Source organism: Enoplosus armatus, chromosome 9, assembly GCF_043641665.1.
Source record: "Enoplosus armatus isolate fEnoArm2 chromosome 9, fEnoArm2.hap1, whole genome shotgun sequence".
Lineage (NCBI taxonomy): Eukaryota > Metazoa > Chordata > Actinopteri > Centrarchiformes > Enoplosidae > Enoplosus > Enoplosus armatus.
Genome location: NC_092188.1, coordinates 2,088,259 through 2,111,186, shown reverse-complemented (window position 1 = coordinate 2,111,186; position 22,928 = coordinate 2,088,259). Strand labels below are relative to the sequence as shown.

At 44.8% G+C, this 22,928-nt stretch overlaps 1 protein-coding gene across 1 annotated transcript in view; it reads left to right on the top strand.

The window, feature by feature from the left end:
- sh3bp5b (SH3-domain binding protein 5b (BTK-associated)) overlaps positions 1-22,778 on the top strand; it is a 31,239-nt gene extending 8,461 nt beyond the window's left edge. The window contains exons 3-9 of the mRNA XM_070911697.1: positions 221-349; positions 14,751-14,915; positions 15,077-15,207; positions 17,529-17,571; positions 18,241-18,460; positions 19,518-19,862; positions 21,735-22,778. Of these exons, the coding sequence (XP_070767798.1) occupies positions 221-349; positions 14,751-14,915; positions 15,077-15,207; positions 17,529-17,571; positions 18,241-18,460; positions 19,518-19,862; positions 21,735-21,958 (1,257 nt within the window). The 3' untranslated portion in view covers positions 21,959-22,778. The remainder of the gene's footprint in view (positions 1-220; positions 350-14,750; positions 14,916-15,076; positions 15,208-17,528; positions 17,572-18,240; positions 18,461-19,517; positions 19,863-21,734) is intronic.
- The last annotated feature ends 150 nt before the right edge of the window (positions 22,779-22,928 follow it).

Here is a 22,928-nt window from a genome sequence, read left to right as displayed (position 1 = left end):
GCATAAAGGAAGTGCAGGGTGTGGTGATACATCGCATGGTAGGAGTGAGCTACAGATTACCTGACCAATTACAGTTTGGTACACACATTTTGTAGTTTTTCAGACAGTTGATCTGCGTGATCAGAGAAACATTCAGCTAGTTATGTTGGTATCCTTTTGTTTTTTTTGCAGAGTGTGTTGACTTGAATTACTGAAGCTTCTCTCTCTCTCTCTCTGTCAGGACGCGAGGCAGAAGTTCCGCTCGGTCCTGGTTGAGGCCACGGTGAAGCTGGACGAACTGGTGAAGAAGATCGGCAAGGCTGTGGAGGAGTCCAAGCCTTACTGGGAGGCCCGCAGGTTGGCCAGACAGGTCAGTCAATAGGGCGCGGAGGGAGTTGGTTGAGTAGGTCCGAATTATAATCGGTCGAATCGGGTCTCGTTTTACTGCCACAGATCTTGAGTACGTGCGTCAACAATACTGTGAACGCTTTGCTTGGTTCAATCTTCACGTCTTTACAGAAGTTACATCTCATTCATTGCCGTCCAGCTTCTAGATGTTGCTTGTGGAGGAGAACTTTCATGCGTCAACTTTAACCCCTTTCGGTCTAGTTGATCAATAAAGTGCAGCAATTGGACACACAGCTTAAAATTGGTGAGGAAAGGGAACTACACAACAATTTCAGACCACGATCTCAGTTCCCTTTTCAGCTTGGCCTCAGCACTCTGTGTGTGTGTGTGTGTGTGTGTGTGTGTGTGTGTGTGTGTGTGGTAAATAAAGGGGGAAGCAGCCACCTGCACATCTCGATAAGAGCCCACACAGCTGTAAGCTCTCAGTCAGGAAGCGCAGGGATCGACTGAGACTCTGAAAGGCTTCTTTCTGTAGTTTTCTTGGCTCCCCTCCTCGTGGCATGGCTCGTAAAGGAGGGCTATCGGTTGCATTCAGGTTTTCAGGAGGCGATAAGTAACTGCTGTAAATATGAGGGCTAGTTTTCCACGCTGTGCTGAAACACGGGCAATGATGAAAGCGTTTCTGTGAAGTCACACTGTAGTTGGACTTCCCCTTTTTCGACGTGGTGTCCTTTTTTAACCCGTTTAAACTAAGTTCTCTGAGGCCACTGCTACTATTACTACAGATTACGGATCACACGGAAATGTTGACATTGATCACATTTGTGGCCAAAAATACGAAAATCCTTGAAGAACTCAAAGACCCGTACAGATAGAAACATGTTGTGGTTCGGCTTGTTCTTTGGGCTTTAATTATTTGTAAAGTAATTTGTAAAAATGTGATGAGAAAGAGTCGCCCCCCCTGGTTGTGGGTTGTGATTGAGATGGTCCTGAGGGAACTGAGCTGAGGATGTACACCATGTGATCGTTCTAGTTCCCTCTACCTGTCAGCTCACCTGCTGGCCTGATTTATTTCTGTCTCCTCTTGACATTTACTTTCACTTCTTCAGCATGTATCTGGAACAACTTCATGCTAACTGTAGAATATGCTGCGGCTTACGCCCAGCAGGAATACTGTATCTATTATGGATGTTTCTCTTGTGCCCCTAGAAATGTCATGTATGGTTGTGAAGTGCAGAAATATGTTGCGGTGAAGGGGGAGAGAGGATGGGTCATCACTCTGAAGTAAGAAGAAGAAGACGAGCGTGAGAGGGAGGAGAATTAGACATGCAGTTGAGGTTGAGGGTTCGTGCTTCCCTACAGAGAGGCAAAACATTGTAAAATCACCAGCATTTTTATCCTCACTCTTTTTTACTCTGTAAGGAAAACCATTTGGATAAGTTCTTTATGAACACAGTTTTGCCGCGACTGTCCGTTATACTCCATCAGACTTTTCTGCACGACCAAACAGCCTAATTTAGCTCGACGTCGGTCTGAGAAAAACGATCAGTTAAAGGTTCGGAGGAGATTTTACTTGGTCTCCTCATGCTAGGTTAGAAAGTTAGAGAGACTGTCCTGTAACTTGAACAAACAACAAGGAACGCAGCCCTGGAAGGCACCTTCCAGCTCTAAAGATGCTGCTCTGCAGCTGATCTTGACCTCTGTCCTTTTCCACTCAGCTTTTATGCTGGTTGGGACAGTAAATTTGGGTTGAGGGTCAGGTTTAAATGGAAGGTTGGAGGGTTATTTATTATCGTCCTCTCCTTGTCTTCAGGGTGTCTGTATGAGAATATTTAATTTTATTTGACCATTAATCATCAAAACTTTCTCCTCTGCTGTGAAAGCCAAAACTTGAAAAAGGTTGAATAGTAAGGAGACTAAGGATAGTAGGACAGGGAAGGATAAGGTTTCCTTCCTTTGTCCCTCCAAGGTAAGAGGAAACATCTGGACTGTGGAGTCGCCCACCTGAGTTGGGTTTGGAGGTTGGACATGTGTGCAGTGTATGCCACAGTGCAGTGGTACGTTGGAGGCACGAAACATAATTCATTTTAATCTGGCTCAACTGGCGCCACAACACAATGCCACGTCACCCGGGAAGACGTGTTAGGAGTAGATTCTGTAACGTGAGCGCCGTATTTCAGCTTCCCACAGGATGAGGTCTGAGTAGTGTTATAAACTCTCACTGCAATATGTACCCGACTGTCCAATTTCCTCCAGGCCACAGATCAAGACTCAGCAGAGCCATTATCTGTTGTTAGTCTGACGACTGAGATACTCTGTATGAATAACCGCAGCAGTAATAATCTACTCTTATACCCCCCCCTTCGCGTTGTACTTACTGTAGTTATGGTTGAAGCAACTTGCTCAAGGACACTTTGCTGATTTGTCTCAGGTTTTCTCAGCAGGTCTGATGTTTGAAATCACAGCCAGGATTTCTAGCCTCGCCGTAGCTGAATCCAGGCCTGCATGAACATTTTCCATCTGGTGTGTTTAACTGTTAACTTGCTCTCCAAACGCCTCCGAGGGTGGTTTTAGTCTTTGTTATGTTTTATATCAACAGAGAAGGATCAACGTGAGTTTTGGTAAGCCAGCCATCAAATCTTTTCATCACTCGTCTCTCCCGGTCCCTCCCCCATGCTCAGACCTTCTCTTTGCCCCCCCCCCCCCTCTGATGGCTACAGGCTGCAGTGGAGTTTTTTATCAGATCTAGTGCAGTAATTCACTGCACTAGTCTAGCATTTAAAGCCAAGGCTTTGCTTGCAGTAAGTCTGGAGAGGATGTTCTGGATGAGACTTTTTGGGCTCATAGTTCCATATACGGCCATAGATGTTGTTTATTAATTGATGTAATGTTACTTATTTTCATCATTTAGTCTCCAAGATTTTGGAAAATAATGGAAAATCACCAAGAGGCCGAGGTCATGCCTTCAAATGTCTTGTTTTGACATACAATTTACAATGATATAAAAGAGCAAAGCGACATCTGTTTGACATTTGTGCTTGATAAACCACTAACTAACTAATCATTTCAGTACTAGTTCTTTCAAATGCAAAAACCTGCAAATGTTTTTGGCATCATAATCCAGTTGCGAAAAGGGAAGCAAGCAGGTTTGTGGTTTTCGGGACTGGAAGACGACCTCCCCTGTTTTTGTAAGTAATTGTCCTGCTGCCATGTGATCGAGTCATAAAGCTGATCCTGCACTTTTGATTTGCTGTGGAAGGAGGAAAGTGGAAATAACATTTTTCAGCAGGGATCAATGAAGTTTAGTGTCACATTATTCGAGTGACTGTAAAACAAAATAAGTGTGCTGAGCAAGATGTAATAAATGTTTAAAAGCACTAAAACCTGAGCTGGCTGATCGGGGGGCATTTAGATTTTTTAGCCACGCCAGCAGGAATGGCAGTGTTGCTCGAAGACTCGTGTTTACGAGTAAATAGGAAACTCGACTTTTGAATTAAGACGATAGATAGTAATCGCCTACTAGGTGCAGGTAACCCTGTATCTGACACTTCACGCTGCCATGCAAGTGGATTGTTGCCAGTTTTCTGTTTAATACTGCACTTTGTAGATCTGAGAGGACGGAGCAGGATCTCTTAGAGCAGAAAGTTCTTCTTCTTGCTCAACATGAACAAATCGGCCTCCGATTCCTCGCTGGGATTTCGTATCCGTCCACCTCGTCTTGTTTTCCTTGTCGTTCATATCGACTTCATCTCTAAATGAGCCTCGGCCCCTTAAAGGATGGCACCGTCTTGTTAAAGATCTGAATGCCTTCAGCCCCCGCAGCACTGTAGACGTATAAAAGGAATGCTTGTAGTACGACACAGATTTCCTACTGGAACCAAGATAAAAGCTGTTGAGTGTTGTTTGTTTCCTTCTCACTGAGGGTGTCGAGTGTTTTTTAATAAAACAGTTATCAGCTTTTGAGAATCTTGTAAATGGCCTCTGACACACACACCACCTTGATGTCATGTGTTTTTAATGATTTCCCAGCTAAAAATATCTAAGTGAAAGACACGCACACACTCTTTGTACAGTGTTGGTCTCAGTTCACAACACCGCCGGCTCTTTTGTTTGGCTTTTATTTGTTGAAGGTTGACTTCAGCAGAAGTTTGATTGTGTTCTTGGTGTTTTTAGTTTTAACTTGCTTTGTTATTGATTACTGAATCTGTTCAGCAGCGAGGAAAGGAAACCTCTGCAACTCAGCCCACTTTCTTTCTTTGTTTTGTCAGTTTTCTTTTGCTTGTTTCCTCCTTTCTCTGTCCTTTTATTTGTTCCATCCCTTCGTAGTGCATTTGATGCCTTTCCATTTCTTTATTTCTTCCGTCAACCTCTCCTTTGGGTCTTTTCTGTCTTTCCCTTCTTCCTGCCCTTATGTTCTATCATACTTTTCCCTTCCATATTCATTTTGTAAATTTGTTCTTCCTTCATTTCTCGATCTCAGCTCAGCGTTGTCCTTCTCCGTCATCGCTGTGTGCCTACAATAGTTAGCTTGACTCCCTGTTTTGTTTTTCCCGTTCAGAAAATCCTTCTCTCTGTGCTCCCTCCATCGCTCTCCCACTCACTTTGATAAGAAACACATTATTTGCAGTTGAGATAAGCAGCCGGCAGCGCCCAGGGAGCGGCTGGTGGAGACAGATGACTCGGGTTGACCTTGACTCCAGATAGAAGATAACTCTGAGAGCGCTGGATAATCTACATTTGCATATCAGGCCTCCCGCTGGCAGCTAATGACTCATGAGTCAGTGATTATGCAGCACAATGAGGGTTTCCCCTTGAGTGCCCCTTGGGCCTTGAAAAATCTTTGAAAGTTTTGAAAACAAAAATGAGGCTTTTTTTAAATTAAATTGGTGGTCTTAAAAGTACGCAATTTAAAAAAAGGATTTTGTATGATGCATAGTGCACCTCAGGCCTAAAAGCCAATTTTGAGATCTTGAATTATCTGGAAAGTCACCGTAACATCCTCACAGTTTGTCCAAGTGAATGTGGGAGGCCTGTCTCATTCTCAAGTCGTGCCGAACATTTGAAAAGCAGAAGAAAGAAGCAGGTAATGGCATATTTTAAGCACAAGTAGAGAAGGTTAGAGATGACATGCAATAATCTCCCCATGAACTGCTAATTGGTAACTGGAAGAGAAACAGAGAGAATGGTTTGAATGTAAAAAGAATTAAAGACAGGGTAAAGGAAAATAAACTTTGGCCCAACACTGAATGGGTTGGAAATATTCTAGCGGCTTGTTTTCAGATGTCATTTAAAGGGTGATTTTTTTTCATCTTCGACCTGTAATTGGTCTCACATTCTTTAATAACCCGTTAATAATCTCCAAACCTTTAAGGTGCATGTTTTTGATACAGACTTTGACGGTATTGTCAGGGTTTGTTGTCACCAGACACATATTGTCTTTTGTTTGTTTAAAACTCCTCTTCAGCCTTGTCGAGCGCCTGCGTTTGTTTTTTTTAGCTTTATTTTAATTCAGATTTATTAACCGGTCATAAAAGCTGAAACAACAACTTTTGAGTGCAAAGTCAAAATGGCTTTAAATCTGCTGCCTCCAGCGTCTTTAACATGAAATCTTTTCTTCTTCGACACACCGAATTACTGTGTCAGTTTCCTTCCACTGTGCGGGAATCCAGTGATTGCGGCGACTCCACTGAAATGAATTGATTTCGGTCTCAAATGTTGCTGTCATGACTGATTTGTGACCGTGCCCTTAGAGTTTGTGAGCAGATAGGACTCTTTTGCTCGAGTAAGCTCCTCTCTTCCCCTCTGATCTCCCAGGTGAAGGTTTGTCAGGTGGTCCAAAAGGGAAAAAAGAGACGCACTTACTGACGACCTGAAGGCTAGTGGAGGAAGTGGGTCAGGGTGACCAAGCTAAAAAGTTTGTGGAGTGTTTGCTTGAGTGCACATCACTTCAAAGACGCACGTTTTTAAGTGCTGACTCCGGAGGGACGGAGCGCGGGGGGGGGGGGGGGGGGGTTAAACCTTCAGCAGAAGTGTTTTTTTAACGTGATGAAATATGCATCAGGCTCCCTCTTTATTCCACTTCACCTCCCAACACTCAAGGCTGGAGATGGAAATAAGGCAGTGAGGATATGTGAGTGTTTGTTTTTGTGTCTCATACAGTGTGTGAGGACATCCGTCTGTTGGGTTTTATATTTTGGGGCCAAGTTTCTTTGTCCCTGCTGGTTATTCCATCAGTATGACAGTCAGGCGCTCTGAGTCTACTGCTTTCTTATTACGATGGACCACTAAAGTCTGAAAGTGGATGACTCCGTGCCTCATTTTCAATGTGGCGACTGCAGAGGCGGATTGAAACCAGCAGCCAGCTCGGCCTGCAGCAGCACACTGTGTGTCTGCGGGTCGGCTGGTGTCTGCTGAGAGAGAGGACAGGCATTCGGAGTTTGAAAGACAGTCAGGGAGATTGAGTTCAACATTGGAGTGCACACGATTTGGATGGGGGATGAAGCAAGCGAGGAGTGAATTTGTAGATGGGAGGATGAGTTTTAAGAGATGTCTTGTGATAAGACTGATGCAGTGATGCGAGACGAGTCTGCTTCCCGGAGGCAGAACAAAAAATGCAAGCAAAGACAGTACGAGTCTGCGATATTAAAAAGGTACCCTGAAAGATCACTGATCAGTTCAAACAACCCTGGACTAACATCACACGTGCGCTCTTTTTGACACTGAAGTCTCAGACCACCTCCTGCTCGCCGTCCTCGGGTGTTAGCGGTGAGGATGTCCTCCGTGACGGTGGCCCGGGTTCGACCAGATGTCAGGGGATTAGTGAGGAAAAGGGGGAGAGGGAGCGAGAGAGAGAGGAGGGGGAAACGATGAGCAAATCGCGGCTGTTCGGACGATGATGACGATGATTTGTGGAGAGGAAGATGAAGCTGTGAGTGGGTAGAGGAAGGAAAGGACGGGGCTCTGTGCAGCCTCTCCCATTAGACAGATGGGGCTCAGAGAGGGGCTGCGGGTGAGTGGAGGGGTGAGGTGGGTGAGGTTTGGGTGTGGCAGTATGGAGTGCCACAAAAATCAATAAAAGGCAAACATCCAGCATTTTCAATTGAAACGTCATTCTAGCTGCAGTGTGCCAAATTTCATTTTCAGGAGTAGTGACCCCCCCCTCACAAGCTCATTAGCTCCGCCTCTAACGGGACAATAAGTTCACAGTTTATTCAAAAGACAGATTTGTCTCGTATTTGTCTGCCAACATTTTCTTCTCTAACAGAGGAGCTGAAATAAAAGTGCCTGCTTCAACTGATAATGTACGATGGCTTCCTCTGTTCTGGGCCCCCCGCCCCCTCAAAGGTCAGCTCTGTGAAGATGGTTTGCTAATGACCGCTGACCACACATTTACTGATATTAAACTATAAATAAAAAAAATAAAAAAAAATCACTTGTGTTGTTGCGATCTTTTAACACTTTTTTAAAAATTTTTATTTTTCAAATTAAAAGCCACAAAAATGATACAGTCTTCAGTTCAGACTTACAACACAAGTGGTTATTTATATTATTATTTATATGTATTTGTTTTATTCCGTAATATGAAATGGTTTCACAAAACACAGAATTTGAGGCCATTAATTACTTGACATTTACATTTTATATTCTTCAGCAGTGAATCAAACTTCCCTCTCTGGCTTTTATCTTCTTTACTTATTTTTCACGTCTCCTTCTCTGTCGTTCTTTCTCTCTCTGTTGATCTCCCTCCCTCCCCCTCTCTGTTGATCTCCCTCCCTCCCCCTCTCTGTTGATCTCCCTCCCTCCCTCGCTGGAGTGAAGTGTTTCTGGCAGGCAGTGCTCGTCACACAGACTTTAGCCACGGGGGATGCTACTGATGGATGGATGGAGTGAAAGATGGAGGGATTTTGAGATTTATGGGAGAGAGGCAGAGGAAGCAGCTGAAGGTCAAAGCCACCCAGGACACTGTGTGTGTGTGTGTGTGTGTGTGTGTGTGTGTGTGTGTGTGTGTGTGTGTGTGTGTGTGTGTGTGTGTGTGTGTGTGTGTGTGTGTGTGTGTGTGTGTGTGTGTGTGTGTGTGTTGTGTTGCCAATGGCCCGTCAGTTGTTGCATAATACCTCAGACAGGATCGTCATCGGAGCAGCTCTGACGGTGTTTTGTGGTTTCCTTTTGTACTTCTGACTGTGACTCGGTAACATCAGTCAGTTCATACCGCTTCGGTCACGTGGGTTCAAAGGAGCAGCAGGGCTACTGGGAATATTGTAGATATTTTTTAAGTGTCTTTTTTCCCCCCATTTTCTCTGTAAATTGTACTTTCTGATGTTAAAAAGCTTGTTTGTCATCATTAAAATAATCCGATTCTTTTTTTAGACGTACCGACTAACCTGTCTAAGAAGTGAGTCCTTGCTACAAGTTTCCCTTCTTGAACTCACAACCGCAGCAGTCCTGCTTCTGAGCCGGGACGTATCTGGGTTAATTTCCCCATGAAAGACCGTGAAGCGGACATCAGAGGCTGAGGCTGCCTCCCTGCTGTCGTCTGTGGCTCGTCGAAGCTCTCTCGCATATCTAGGCCAGTCGCAGTTCGTTCACCTCGTAAACAGCGACGTCAAGCGTGGGTTTGCTGCAGGCTCGGCTTAGCCGGCCACGCTGGGACAGAAAGGACGGCGTGTTTACAGCGCTCACGTGGCCTCCGACCGCCGTCTGTAATGGACGTTATTGTCCCAGATCGTGCTTCCTTTTCAGAGGAAATTAATTGCCAGACTTGATCGAGGAGCCGAGATAAAAATAATTGAATTTCCTGGAAAATTTGCCAAATCAGGTCACTTTGAAAAGAGATGCTGTCTCCTCCAACCCCCCCCCCCCTCCTTCCCTTGTGTTAATTGTTGTAGACAAACTGATTTGGGATTTGTCTGAGCCCCTGGACTGACAGGACAAATGTAGATCCGTCTGTCTTGAAGCCTCTGAGCACTCCAGTACCTGCTCTTCCTGAATGTAGACGGAGTATTCGAGGTATTCCTCTCTGGATGAGTGAAGGAGTGTATCATGTGTATCACGTGTTTCATTCAACAGGAGAAAATGTGTTGTGATGTGAAGGTCAGTGGAAAGTCTTTTATGATGGAAAGGCTCGTTTCAGCGCCGCGTCTTTCTTCAACAGCTCTGACTGATGATGAGGACTGTCCTCCATGTCTCTTCCTTTATGTCCTCCTCTCTCTGCTGGGGTTTGACCGATAAAAGGTTTTGAAGGTTGTTTGACTGAAGTCTCACATAATATATATTCAGCTTTTACAAGCCATAAAGCAATTATATTCCTCTGTACAGACTCGTTACTGTATGCATTTTGAGTTTACTTGAAACGCCTTCCCTTTGACATTGAACCAGTTTCAGAGTCCTCCGGCATTTCACTTTGCAGGCTGTTTGGAAGGATAAACCCCGTTTTCTTTAGGGGAGTTCGGGTGATCCGATATGCCGGATCAGTACCGGTGTACTCATTTTAACAATGTTAGATAAAATTCATGTCTCTGTGCTGGATGATGAGTTTAGTTACCAAAGACAACCCCCCCCCCCCCCCCCCCCGTGAACATAATCCTCTCCAAATACAGAAGGTTTTTCATTTCAACATGTTTTCCAGTTTCTTTTCTTACTCAAATATTATGACAAGAATAGTTTTAGTTGAGAATCGATTAGAAGAGTCAGTATCAGGATCGTATGTTTATTCCATCTTTCTTTTCCTCCTCTCTGCCTTCATGCTTCTTTTTCAGATAACAAGTTAACAAAGCATGTTTTCTCTTTTAAGGCTCTCTTGAATAATTGTAGAGTCAAAATTGCATTTTCTCCCAGAGACAGACAGACAGACAGACAGACAGACAGACAGACAGACAGACAGACAGATCGCAGCTTGGCTTCTGAAGTTCTGCATTACTTACACATCGGCTTCCCTCTGGAGGATCGCCTCTCTGAAAATTTCATGGGCAGCATGCAGAGTGATTAAAATATGAAGTCGCAGAGCAAATGATAGGAAGTAAGAGGGAGTGAAGATGATGCAGAGAACAGTAGAAGGAAACGGAGAGAGAAAGATTGAGCAAGAGATGTAAAAGAGGCAGAAATGTGGCAGCGAGAGAGATTAAGTGGGATATAGAAAGTGACAGACAGGAGGGAGAGGAGGGAGATAGATGAAGAGGAGAGAGGATGAGATGGAGGGAGAGATGGAGATGGATGCAAGAAGACAGGTAGATAAAGATAGCAATGGAGGGGCAGAAAGACAAAGTGGAAGAGACAGGGTGAGAGATTCGAGGGCAGAAGAGACTGATGGAAAGACGAGACGGAGACAAAAAGAGAAAGATTGGATAAATGAGCAGAAACTGAAGAGATGATTCAGAGGGAGAGGAAATAATGAAAGAGACAGAAACTAACATCAGAAATGGAGAAGTTAAAGACTTGAATCTGAGTTTTCTCGTTTGCTGTTGAAAGCAGAACCGACCTGCTGCGGTCTCGACACCTTTCTTCACTAAACCCGGCCTGAAGAGAAGCGACGGCGACTGCTGTGAACCGTGAAACCACGCCGAGACTAAAGCAGCACGTCACTGCTCTGCTGTGCAGGGTTTGGTCTGTCTTAATGCGACACGATGGGCGCGATGAGTCTGTCCCGGTCTGGTTCAGTTGGGGAGATAAACTCACAGTATGTGTGGTGTTGAAGGATTCTCATTGTTTGTCCCCTGATCCAGTCGCAGCTTGTTGTTCTTCTTATCATTATTGGAAAGGATAGGTTCACCATTTTCTGTCAAGTCTGTCTTAAAACATTAGTCAGGTTCCCAGATGGGCATCGGAACAGATTTAGCTTGGTGTCATAAGAGGGCCCTTCCTAATGCTTCAGCAGTGTGACTGTCGAATCTAGTGAGTCTGTATTTACCCAGATGTTGAATCTGTGCCCCCCTGCTTCTCTGTATGTTGGGGGAAACAGTTGGTATTTGTTGCCGTCTAGTCGTTGTAGGTTTTAATAATCTTTATATCCAGCTAAGACAGCTCCATAAAGTGTGGTGGCCTGCACAGAGCCCTGACCTCAACCGCAAATCCCTGCAGCAGGTCCAACATCTGGTGGAAAGACTGAGACCAGAAGAGTGGAGGCTGTTGATGGGAACTCCAACTCACACATACTAACGAGGGGGTTTAGATTAAACTGTTAATCGGCATCGCGTGACAGACTTTTTAATCTATCTATTTCTTTAAATTCCTTCCACTCGTCTCTCTCCCTCTTTCATCCTCTCCTTCGCTCTCTTCCTTCAGAGTCGACTGTGAAAGAAGACGATTGTCTGTAGCTGACATGTTGACACTGATATGAAAAACTAGGATGAAGAGAAAAGAAGCTGAAGCTTTATTTCCACGCTGAATTGAGTTGTTTGTCTGTCGTTGTGCTTCAGTCGTTCTTGTCTGAAAAGCAGACACGCTTCAAATGTGCTTTTATTTAGTGCGTTTTGGTTTATAAAACTTCTCAACCGTGAAAAACCTGAACAAAGTTTTTGCTTTGAAAAGAATGTGCAGCAGAAAAAAGTGTACTGGTCACCAGTTGAAGCTCTACGAGTTCATTTTAAACTGGGAAGACATTAACCCTGAATGTGTCCTTATGAGAACAAAAAAACACCCTCTGATGTTTTTGTCCTTCTTGACTGAAGCCGAGTGTTTAATGTTCGTGCTGACAGAAGGGGGGGGGGGGGGGGTAAACACATGTAGGAAGGCTTGATCGTGGGCAACGTGACAAGAGATGAAGACGAGGAGGAGGAGGAGGAGGAGGAGAAGGAAAACAAGACAAACTTGTGAGGCTGTAATCATTAGAGGGGTGACAACGTATTGTTTGCTTTTCAACTTGAATCAATCAACAGTTTTACTGGTATGTGAGTTGCACCTCGACACCAACAAACAAACAACAAGAGGACTGATTATGCAGCCTGGGCCAGTAAGCAACATTTATGCAGTTATTATTATTATGTCCTCTTCTTGAAGCTACAGCCCACCTGTCTGTTTAGCCAGGTGTACATCACAACCCATCCTTGTGTTAGCATTAGCCTGTTTGCATGCAAATCAGCATTCATCGTGAAGCACAGCTGAAGCCGACAGGAATGAAGACTTGGAGAAGTGGAAAGTTTGACTTGCAAGTCGTTAGGATTCATCCTCTGGAGAACATGAAGATTTCATGTCAGTCTGCTGTAGTTGAGATATTTCAGTCTGGGTCAAAGTGTCGGACTGACCCAGTTCATCTTTCATGAGTGAATCCGTCACGATGTCGCTCTCAGCCGTACGTTGAGTTAAATGCTAGCATTAGCAGCCTCTTTACTCGCTGGTTGAGAACATAAACAGGCGATGAGTTGACTTTTGTTGCTCAGGGACACTTTGACAGGAGGTGTTGCTCGAGCAGCGCCTTCGTGTTAGACGACAGCGGACTTTACTGCAGGCGACACCTCAGCATGTCAGCATGTGGATTCAGGCAGCGTGGAATACAAAGACGAACACATGACGGAAACAAGGCAGAGGTTGTTTGCGTCTTGCTGTGCTGGCACGTTGATGACCGACGATAATGACATTACAGCGAGCACGTGGTGACGTCACAGCGTCTGCAGACTCCAGAGAGTCGATGGAGGGATTGAAACTGCAGATAACTGCCACGTTTTTACGAGTATTCATCCGTATAATGTAAGTAAAACAATTTTCAATACACGTGCGTACTATTGAAATGAAAGTGTGATATTTGGTTATCCAGTAGATAAACATAAACAAGCATTATTTTCGTCCACGTTTAACTTTCAGCCTCACTAAACACTATTAAAACTTGGGGATAAAGTGACAACATTAGAAGTAGTTCACCTAAACCCAAGTCCGTATACAAAAGTCTTTTTAGTACACGAGGGTCCCTGCCGAGCCCCTGTAGACACGGAGACAGTCAAGTTTGGACAGTAACTCAGTCAAACTGGGTCACTGGAATCAACTTCTGATTTAATATTCAGCAAACTTCTTCAGCTGCTTCATATTCATGTTTTTCTCAGTGAGCCTGAGAAATCCGTCTCTCTGTACAGTTTCTTACAGTCTGCTCCTCCTCCGAGTCCAGGTGTTTGTTTCAAAACCTCAGAAAAGTTTAGAAAAGCTTGTCGAGAGAGAGAGAGAGAGAGAGAGAGATGCCTGCAACACATCAGTGATGATTCATCACATTCATACTGTACGATATGTTTGCACACACACACACACACACACCCTCTCTTACTCATTCAGTCACACATAAAGACCTTATTCTGGGTTAAAGTCGGTGCAGACAGCTCCAGCTTACACATCAGAAAAAGGAAGGAAAGGATTAGCTTAATGCTGCTGACACCATGCTACACACACACACACACACACACACACACACACACACACTCTGTTCAGGGCCTATGAAGGTGTGGTCTTAGTAGGACTGAAGGCTCATAAATAAGACATCTACAGTACGTTGGATTCATACTGTACGAGTTGTGACATTTCAATGACAAATGTGGCAAAAGACGTCCAGGGTTGATGTTAAATATAACAATAATATAACTTTATTATCATAAAGTGTGTCGATGATTGTAACAGCCTACATGCTGGGAGGTTGCTAACAGGTTGTTTTTTAATCGAAATATCTGAGATTGCAGTTTTTAAAGGTTATAACTCACTTGACAGTGTCTCAAGAAGGTCAAAGGTGAAATCGTTAATAGCAGATAACGTGGACGTTTGTCTTTTTGTCGTTCAGAGAGAGCAACAGAGTGCTGAGTTTGAGTCTAGATAAACCATCTCGCTCCTCAGCAGCATTGCGTTGTGTTCGGTCGTTGTCGAGTAAACAAATAACAGCTGGCGGATCGTGAACAGCTGCTGGAGTTTCCCCGTTAACTGTTAAGCTCATCATATTAGCGTTTGAAGCTTATCACCTTAAAGCTAACGCTAACTAACGCTAGCAGCCAAAGTGCAAAGCTGTCAATCGTATCGATGTGGGTCATCAGTCGTGAAATCTGTCAGACCTGACTGACTGTAATCCGTCAATGTAATGTCATTTTATGAATGAACCATGAGCCACAAATACAGGTCCGGAGTTTTACATTAGATTTTATATTTATAACAGTGTCATGTTGAGCTGTTCTGACGTCTCCGTCCCTGTGATGGGACACAGCTTGTGTGTTTGTCCTCTTTCTCTGTATCTCTGTCACACAGACGGCAGGATCCGTCACTCTGCTGCAGCTGTAACAGCTGGAGTTGCAGACTGGAGGCTGCAGCAGCTCTGAGCCTCTCCAGCCTCTCTGTAGCTGTCACAGCGTCTCTCTAACTTGTGTCCAATGCAGCAAGAAGAGCACCGATCTTCAACGCGATCGATAGACAACGAATGAATCAGCTACAGTTTTCATAACGGCTCTGGATCTCTCTCTGTCTTCCAGGCCCAGCTGGAGGCCCAGAAGGCCACCCAGGACTTCCAGAGAGCCATTGAGGTCCTGCGGGCGGCGAAGGAGACCATCTCCCTGGCCGAGCAGAGGCTCCTGGAGGAGGACAACCGGCAGTTTGACTCCGCCTGGCAGGAGATGTTGAACCACGCCACCCAGCGGGTGAGGAGGGGGGAGTGGGGGGAGCCGACACCAGAAACAGAAGAACATTATTTTAGTTCTTCTTTGCATTGATGGGACTGTATGTGTAGCTGTTTGGTCTTCCAGCTTTCTTATTTAACCTCAGTGTGTGTCTGACGGTGAGTTCTGATTGGCTGTTACAGGTGATGGAGGCGGAGCACACCAAGACGAGGAGCGAACTGGTGCACAAGGAGACGGCGGCCAAATACACGGCAGCAATCAGCCGCATGAAGCAGCTGGAGAAAAAACTCAAACGCACCATCAACAAGTCCAAGTGAGTCTGCTGATACGACCACGTCACGTTTAACGGCTCAGTCACGTCAGCCTTATTGGAGCTCAGCAGCTTTAAACTTTTTCTTTATTTTATTTTGAGGAAAAGGCAAACTTTCCCTCATTTCTTATTAAAATAAACATCTTCATATTACAACTTATTATTTAATAAGTAAACATAATGGTACTTTACTCTCGATTAACTCTCAATGACCGTGACACATTGTCATACGTCCAACAAAGTTCAAGACTCTTTCAATTCAAAGTTGATTGAATCATTTTGACTGAAAATGAGTTCTTGCTGTTGAATCTAATCAGTGCTTCTTAGCTAGCTAATAGTAATAAATAGTAAGCTAATAAGCAGCTGGACAGTTGGCGAAGTACAGATGAGGCTGAACAGAAGACCTTTTTGTGTATTTAGAAATAAGTCCACATGATCGCACTCCTCATATTCACTCACAGCATCACTAAGCGGAGTTGCAGTATTTTCAGCCAGCTCTAGTTTTCTCGCCTGGTTTTATATTTGGACATTAATTGTGGTCTTTGCCGGACTGACATGTGGTCACAGCGAGCCGCAGAGCCTCTAAACCAGACCTAGTGGGTGACGTTAGCCCCCACCAACATGACGTCGTCTGCTGTCGCCCTCGAGTCTCGCTTACACACTGGCTTGAGTTTTGATTGAAAGACCCTCGAGATCCGGGACAATCGATCTGTCCATCAATCAGCAGCAGAAGTCGGTCTCAGTCTCGGTCCGATGAAGTGAAAGTGATGGTGTGGTCGGACGTCTTTGTCTTTGACTTGCATCTGATGGTTGATCTAAAGTGGCCTCTCTCTCAGTCAGACCACATCTGACTGGTTTCTTTCAGTCAGGTGTTAAAGGGGAAGTCTGGACGATCTGATTCAGTCACGAGGCGACGACACGGTACTGAAACCTCAGAATTAGTCCTGTTCCAGGTGACACCTTTGAGATGAAAATAAAATGAAAAAGAACTGCAGGACACAGACTTCCCCTCTGCAGTATTTTGTGTTCCTGTTCCGCACATTTTCTAAATTTCTGCGGTATTGTGGTTCTGCATTTCTCAGACCACCTGCCGCTCAGCACGTTGTGTCCGCAGGCATCTGCAAGTGGTTTTGTTTTCAGCAGAAAGTCGCAGATCACCACAGTTCAGAGTGAATGTAGCTCAGAAAAGGCTTCTGGTTTTGAAAATGCAAATGAGCAGCCAGATTCCTTGTAAGTAAGTAAAAAAAAAAAGAAAAAATGGTTAAAGTACACGCTGTTTGCACTGCAGGGTTTCAGACACCATTCAGCAAACGGTTCATGCAATTATTGAACTCTGTCTCTAAACCGCACAGATGGAAGCAGCCTGAGCTCGCCGTTGATTAACGAAGCTCTGAAGATGAAATCATCTCCATGCGTTCCCTTTCTCATTAACGGGCTGTCGAGCGAGAGTACGTTTGGAGCTCAGGGGAACGTTCCTGAACTTTCAACCTTCAGTAAAACTTTTTTTTTAAAGTTTAAATATTACAGAAGTTACATAAGACTCCTCCCTCAACCCGCATGTGTATACTTTATCGCTCAGAGCCGGAGGAAGGCCGAGTCATCCTCCGACTGTTACTGACGCCTCGGACAGCCGACGTGTTGACAGACGCATGAACAGTTACTGAGGAGTCTGAAGTTTCTGTGTGCTGTGTAAAGATTAAAGATTAAACATGCCAACAGAATATAAAGCAGCTCAGAATAGCTTCCCATCAACCGTCGGTAACAATAATCTATAACACTCACAGGAGCCACTCGGCTATAAAAGTGCTTTTACTGTTGGTACTTTGGTGCATTGGTGCATACAGTGTTATTTGTAGTGGAGTTTTTCTGCAATGTGGAGATATTTATTATTTATTTATAATCTTGCAAACTGAACACTGAACAGAGGTGTGGACCTTGAGGAAGGACTCTGGTGTTATTTAAACTCCATGTTTGTTATGTTGTCGATTGTGTGCGTGTATTTCTTACTTGTAACTTCAGCAGTGGAACCGAACAGTTTAATTTGGGGTTCTGGGTCTTCGGTTCACTTCCAGCTCTTGTAATTAGCAGCAGTTGGTTCAGTATATTGTTTTTTTTTTTTCTTCAGCTGCAGCCTCGCTGTGTGTCGCCTCAGCGGGGTGTTAATCCGCTCTGCATCGTTCACTCATCCAACATCACAGCCCCTTTATCTCCCTCTCCTCCTGCGGGTTGCCATGGTGATGATGTGGGTACTGCTCTTTTTCTGGGTTACTCCGTATTTTTCCCCTCTGATCTAATTTCTTCCTCCTCCTCCTCCTCCTCTGCAGGCCCTACTTTGAGATGAAGGCGAAGTACTATCTGCAGCTGGAGGTACGTGCCGGCTGCTCAGCTGTAATTTACTTTCCTTTTACTTGATCAGGGGTTAAAATCCTCGACCACAACCTGCAAACGTTCAGAATCTGTCCGAGCTGCAGTGCGACGAGGCTGCAGGGAAGTCTGTTGTTTCTCTCTGACTCGAGCACACATCGCAGCTGTTAGGAACAAAGAGAGTCATGACTTCTAATTAGCATTAGCTAATAAGTAACAAAGGCAGCACTGCTCAGACGAAGTCGATGTCACTCCCCTGGTGACTCTGAAAAGTTAGTATCCTGCTCCTTCACAGGACGGCGCCTGTTACAGTGGATCGTTTCTAGCATCCGTACCAATAATTCATCACATGTACCTGTAAACCATCGTCTCGCTCGTCATTATTAAACGTCAGAAGGATGATCAGTGATTCGTTTATAGCGCTCGTATTGAAACAGACTTTACAAAGTGCTTCACAATTCAGGATATTCACATCTGGTCCCACGTCTCAAATCAACTGAACCGCCATCATCAATACCCCAAACATCCAGCAGAGTTCAGAGACTTTGAGAATCTGTAATCTAAATCTGTATCTAAGGCAGTCTAATGTCACTACGTGTCGATGAGTATCTGTGCCGCCTGGTAGCATCGTTCTCCGTCTGTTGTCTCACCTGTTGATCGTCTCCCCTCCAGAACCTGAAGAAGAACGTGGACGAGCGGCAGGCCAAGCTGTCTCAGGCCAAAGGCGAGTACAAGACGGCCCTCAGGAACTTGGAGATGATCTCCGATGAGATCCACGAGCGCCGGCGAAACTCCGCCATGGGCCCCCGGGGGCGCGGCGTGGGGGCCGAGGGCGATAGTGTCTCCGGGGACGACATCTCCGGCTTTAAGATGGAGTCAGACGGAATATCCAGTGAGTAAGAAAGAGAAGCATAGTTACTGTTTCCTCTCAGATTCTGTCTCTTCACTGGATCAGTCTGTAAAGCTGTATCGTTGTAGTCCTGTCCCCCCCCCCCCCCCCCCCCCCCGGTCTTCAGCGCGACTCTGACGGTTGTCCTGATGAGAGTTGACCTCGCTGCTGCACAGTAACTCCTGCTGACTCTCTGAAGGTCAGGGTTAGCTGCAGAGAGATTCTGTTCATTTAGCCTCCTTTAGTGTTAAATGGAGCCGGTCACTTATAGAATAGCACAGATCTGTCGGCTCTCTGGCTCTCGTGTAGCTGCTATTCCACCTGGAACCTCTTGTGCAGAGGTGTGCATTTCCTGTAACCCTGACCTCAGACCTTTCTCTAAACCCGACCTGAACAACGGCCGAAGGGCATCAAATTGGAAATGTGCGCTCTGCATCACGTTGGCCTCGACTCCGGAATGAATAGGATGCCGTTACCATGGTAACCACAGAGGAGTGGAGGCGTCCAATCCCAAAGCAGACGCGATGATTACAAGTTAACCCATATAAAGGAGGAGTGTAACATACAGTGATGGTGCGTTCGTGTGCTTTGATTTATGCCGGGGAAAAAGAAACGCTGCCGCTGGGAGTGATGTGACAGTTTATTTATATCTCTGTTTGTGCATACGCACACTTCTCACATCATTTGTCCAACCCTCCTTTTCTCCTCTCACTCCTCTCACTCCTCCTCCTCCTCCATCCTTCCTCCATCTTTCTGTCCTCTGTTCCCTCGTCGCTCTCTACTTTGCTCCCCACTTCTCCTCATCCTCTGATCCATTTCCCTCCTTCTTCCCTTCCCCCTCTCTCTTTCTCCTCTTTCACTCTCTACTTTCTTTTGTCCTCCCTCTCTCTGATTCCTTCTGTCCCTTCACCGTCCCTCCTCCCTCCTCTCCTTCCTCACTTCTTCTTTCCTCCATCTCTTCCTTCCCTCTTCCTCTTCCTTTCTCTTTCTCTCTTCTTGCACTTCATCTTCCTTCCCTTATCCTCTTCCCCTCGTCTTCCCTCCCTCCCTCTTCCTGCAGTGGCGTCGGTGTGTTTCGACGACGAGGCTTGTGGCAGCAGCAGCATCATGTCGGAGGAGGACTCTGAGACTCGCTCCACCTGCAGCCTGGGTTCGTCTCCCAGCAGCCCTCAGGAGCTCCTGTCGCCCTGCCCCTTCGCCAGCTCCTCCTCCTCCTGCACGTCCTCCTCCGCCTCTCCGTCACCCACTCCTTCCTCCTCCTCCTCCCCGGCTCCTCTGTCCAGGCCCTGCAGTCTGGACCTTCCCAGCACCGTGTCGCTGTCCGACTTCGGCCTCATCTCTCCGGTGCTCGGGCCTCGCAGCGAGTGCAGCGGAGCGTCGTCTCCAGAGTGCGACCTGGAGAGAGGTGGGCGGCTGAGAGTTACTGAGAGAGTTCTCTCACAGTAATGCACATATTATGGATGAAAACAAACTGCTTCTTCTCTTGTTTCCATAAATATTAATAACCACATAAAAGTGAAGACGCTCTCTCATACTTTCAGAACAGAATGTTGTGTTTAAAGAAAAAAACAAAGGATCAATACGTAGCTACAATTGTAAAATTTATTATTTTGAACTGTAAACTTCACTAAAAAGTAAGTATAAAATCTGGTACACAATAGTTCTTATGGAAATGACGCTGAACATCTAACTTTCATGAAGGAGGAGGATTTATTGCAGGACTGTATTTGACTGCATTAGTTTTAGTGTACTTAATAAACTGTCAGCTGTATATGCCGACATACTAATATTGGCCGGTGATAAAACTGATATTAGTCTGTTTCTACAGTGTGAACACTCAAACTCAGTCTCCATTTATAGATTGACCCTGATACCAATGTCTCTATTAGATAATAAGATGTGCTTTCTGCAGTGTAATAAAACGATTACTCGATTAATAGATCGACAGAAAAATAATCAGCAACTATTTTGTCACAAATGTTCTGCTTCCAGCTTCTTTATATATGTATATACATGTATATGTATGTATATATATTTGGACTGTTGGTCCAGCAAATCAAATATTTTAAGACATCACTTTGCAAACAATGTGCAGATGAATCACTGATGACAAGATTGTAAGCTGCAGCCCGTCTTTATTGTAGATTTAAAAATAATTCAAGATAAAGGAAAGAGAGATGATGATGAGATGCTCGTGCTGCTACACGGGAGAAAGAAAGACAAAGAAACAGGAAGTGAGATGGATGATGTTTGAGAATCTGTTCTGGGGAAGACGGACGATCTCGGTCTACCTGCTCGACTCACACCTGCTCCGCCACAGCAGCCTATTAGTCAAAGAGACAGCGAGCCGAGAGGCGAAGCACATCTGCTGCAGTTCACCACACTTCAGCTGGCTCTAGTGAATAACTGAGAGCTGTGTGTGTGTGTGTGTGTGTGTGTGTGTGTCCACCTGTTCATTCACACCAATGAGGTTTTTCAGTCTCCTCCAATAACAATCTTGAGATATCTGCTGGAAAGCGACACATCCAGTCAGCATTTCTTGGTGAGAATAAGTTCTTGAACGAGAAGAATAAGTTCTAACTAAGTTTTAGGATGTCCAGGTTACATGTGACTGCTACCGACTACATTTCAATGTTGAGCAGGTTTGAAAACGTCCTTTAAATGCTGTTGAAACAATAATTATATGTAACCAAGACTAGCCCAGTTTCAGTCTTAGTCTAAAGTAGTTGGTTGGTTTTGTGTGTGTGTGTGTGTGTGTGTGTGTGTGTTTTTCCCGCCTGTTTGAAGAGTTTCGGGTGATAATTTGATTGGATTAGGTCTTTTATGAACAGTGTCACAGTCTGGCTAAAAACAGCATGTTTTCATGAATAACATATGACTTGTAACACATAGCAACAAGCAGAGGAATCATTCAATACTGTTGATTATAATCTTTCAGTTGATACGTATCACCAAGTAGAAGTAACGCTGTTATCTTTTATACATCCTGAATGTCAGAGATGAGTGTTAAACATCGGACCTTTTTCAATTTCAACTGAACATTTCTCATCTTTTGAAACCAGAAATTGTTCATTTAAGTTGTCCAAAGTCGGATTTAGATCCAAAGGTCTGTTTTAGTGTTATGTAGTTTTAGTCTTTGGACCTGAAAATCACAGAGTCAGTGCTCAACTCCAGCAGAAAGTATCTGAGCCCATCAAAGCTCAAAACTTTGACTTGAATAATTAATGGCCGCTATGAAAAACACACGAACCGTTGGCTGACTTCTCCTGTGCTGCAGGTGACCGTGCTGAAGGTGCAGAGGGGGATCTGGACAACGCTCCGACCAACAACAACAACAACACAAGCAGCTCCACTTCCAGCTCCAAGAAGAGCTTCAGCCTGGAGGCACGCTTCAGCTTTCTGAACCTGCGCCGCCCGCGCACCGACAACGCCAAAAACACGGACAGCTGTTCCCAGAAGGCCGAGGCCGGGCAGACCGTGGTCCTGGTCAAAGGAGTCTGAGGACCAAAAGGAGCTCTGCCTGATAAACTGAGCTGTTTATAAGCTACCTGCTACAACTGCACTCCATGTCCACACTCCGAGAGAGACTCTGAATGTCGTAGTTGGTGTATACAAAGTGTCCCGTACGTCTCGGCAGCGTTGTTACTCCCTTTATGAAGGACATTGCACCTTTGGACTCTCGTGCCTAAACAGAAATACAGAGCACTGTTGTGTTGGTGAAGGACGATGAAAAGAAAAGATGGTTGAAACTTGTTCATGTTTTCCACTAATAGCTGAAAAAGCTTCTGTCACGAAAGCAAAAGGACACCTGCTGCCTGCGTACGACCTTTGACTTGCTGTCATCTTAAAACGGCTCTGTGTATTAAATAATTGGTATAACTGTTTATAAAAATAGAGAATTTCTTACTGTTGAATGGCACAATGCTGTAAACCATGCAGAGGCGATGTTCTGCTTACTTCAACGGTTAAAAAGAATTAAAGTCACGTGTGGAGATAAATGAATAACTGGTCTCTTAACCTTCTGATATACGCTCCTGTATTTGATATGTGACTGTTGTATTTTCTGAAGTTATGTAAAGTGTTCAGGTTCAGGCACTATGGACCCTCCAATGTTAAAAAGCTGTTTATTTGAATTAAGCGTCACCTTTTCACGCCTAGTTTTTGCCGCCATGATGATTGTGTTTTAAATGTCCGTCTTGACTAAACACTGAGCTGAAGGGTTTCACTGCCCTCGGTGGTTTAAAGTGAGGCAATAACACATTCTGTCTTTTACAAATTTAAAGTTAATTTCGTAATAAATAAAACATAATGTTGAATTCAATACACTCAGCTTGACTTTGTCTGGTACGACCGTTACAGTGGCTAATGTTAGCAGGCTTTAGCCAGATATTGACGTGTAACTGAGTCTCGCCACACCCAACAGTGATGTCATAGTGTACTGACACACCCTGGAGTACACCTCTACATCACT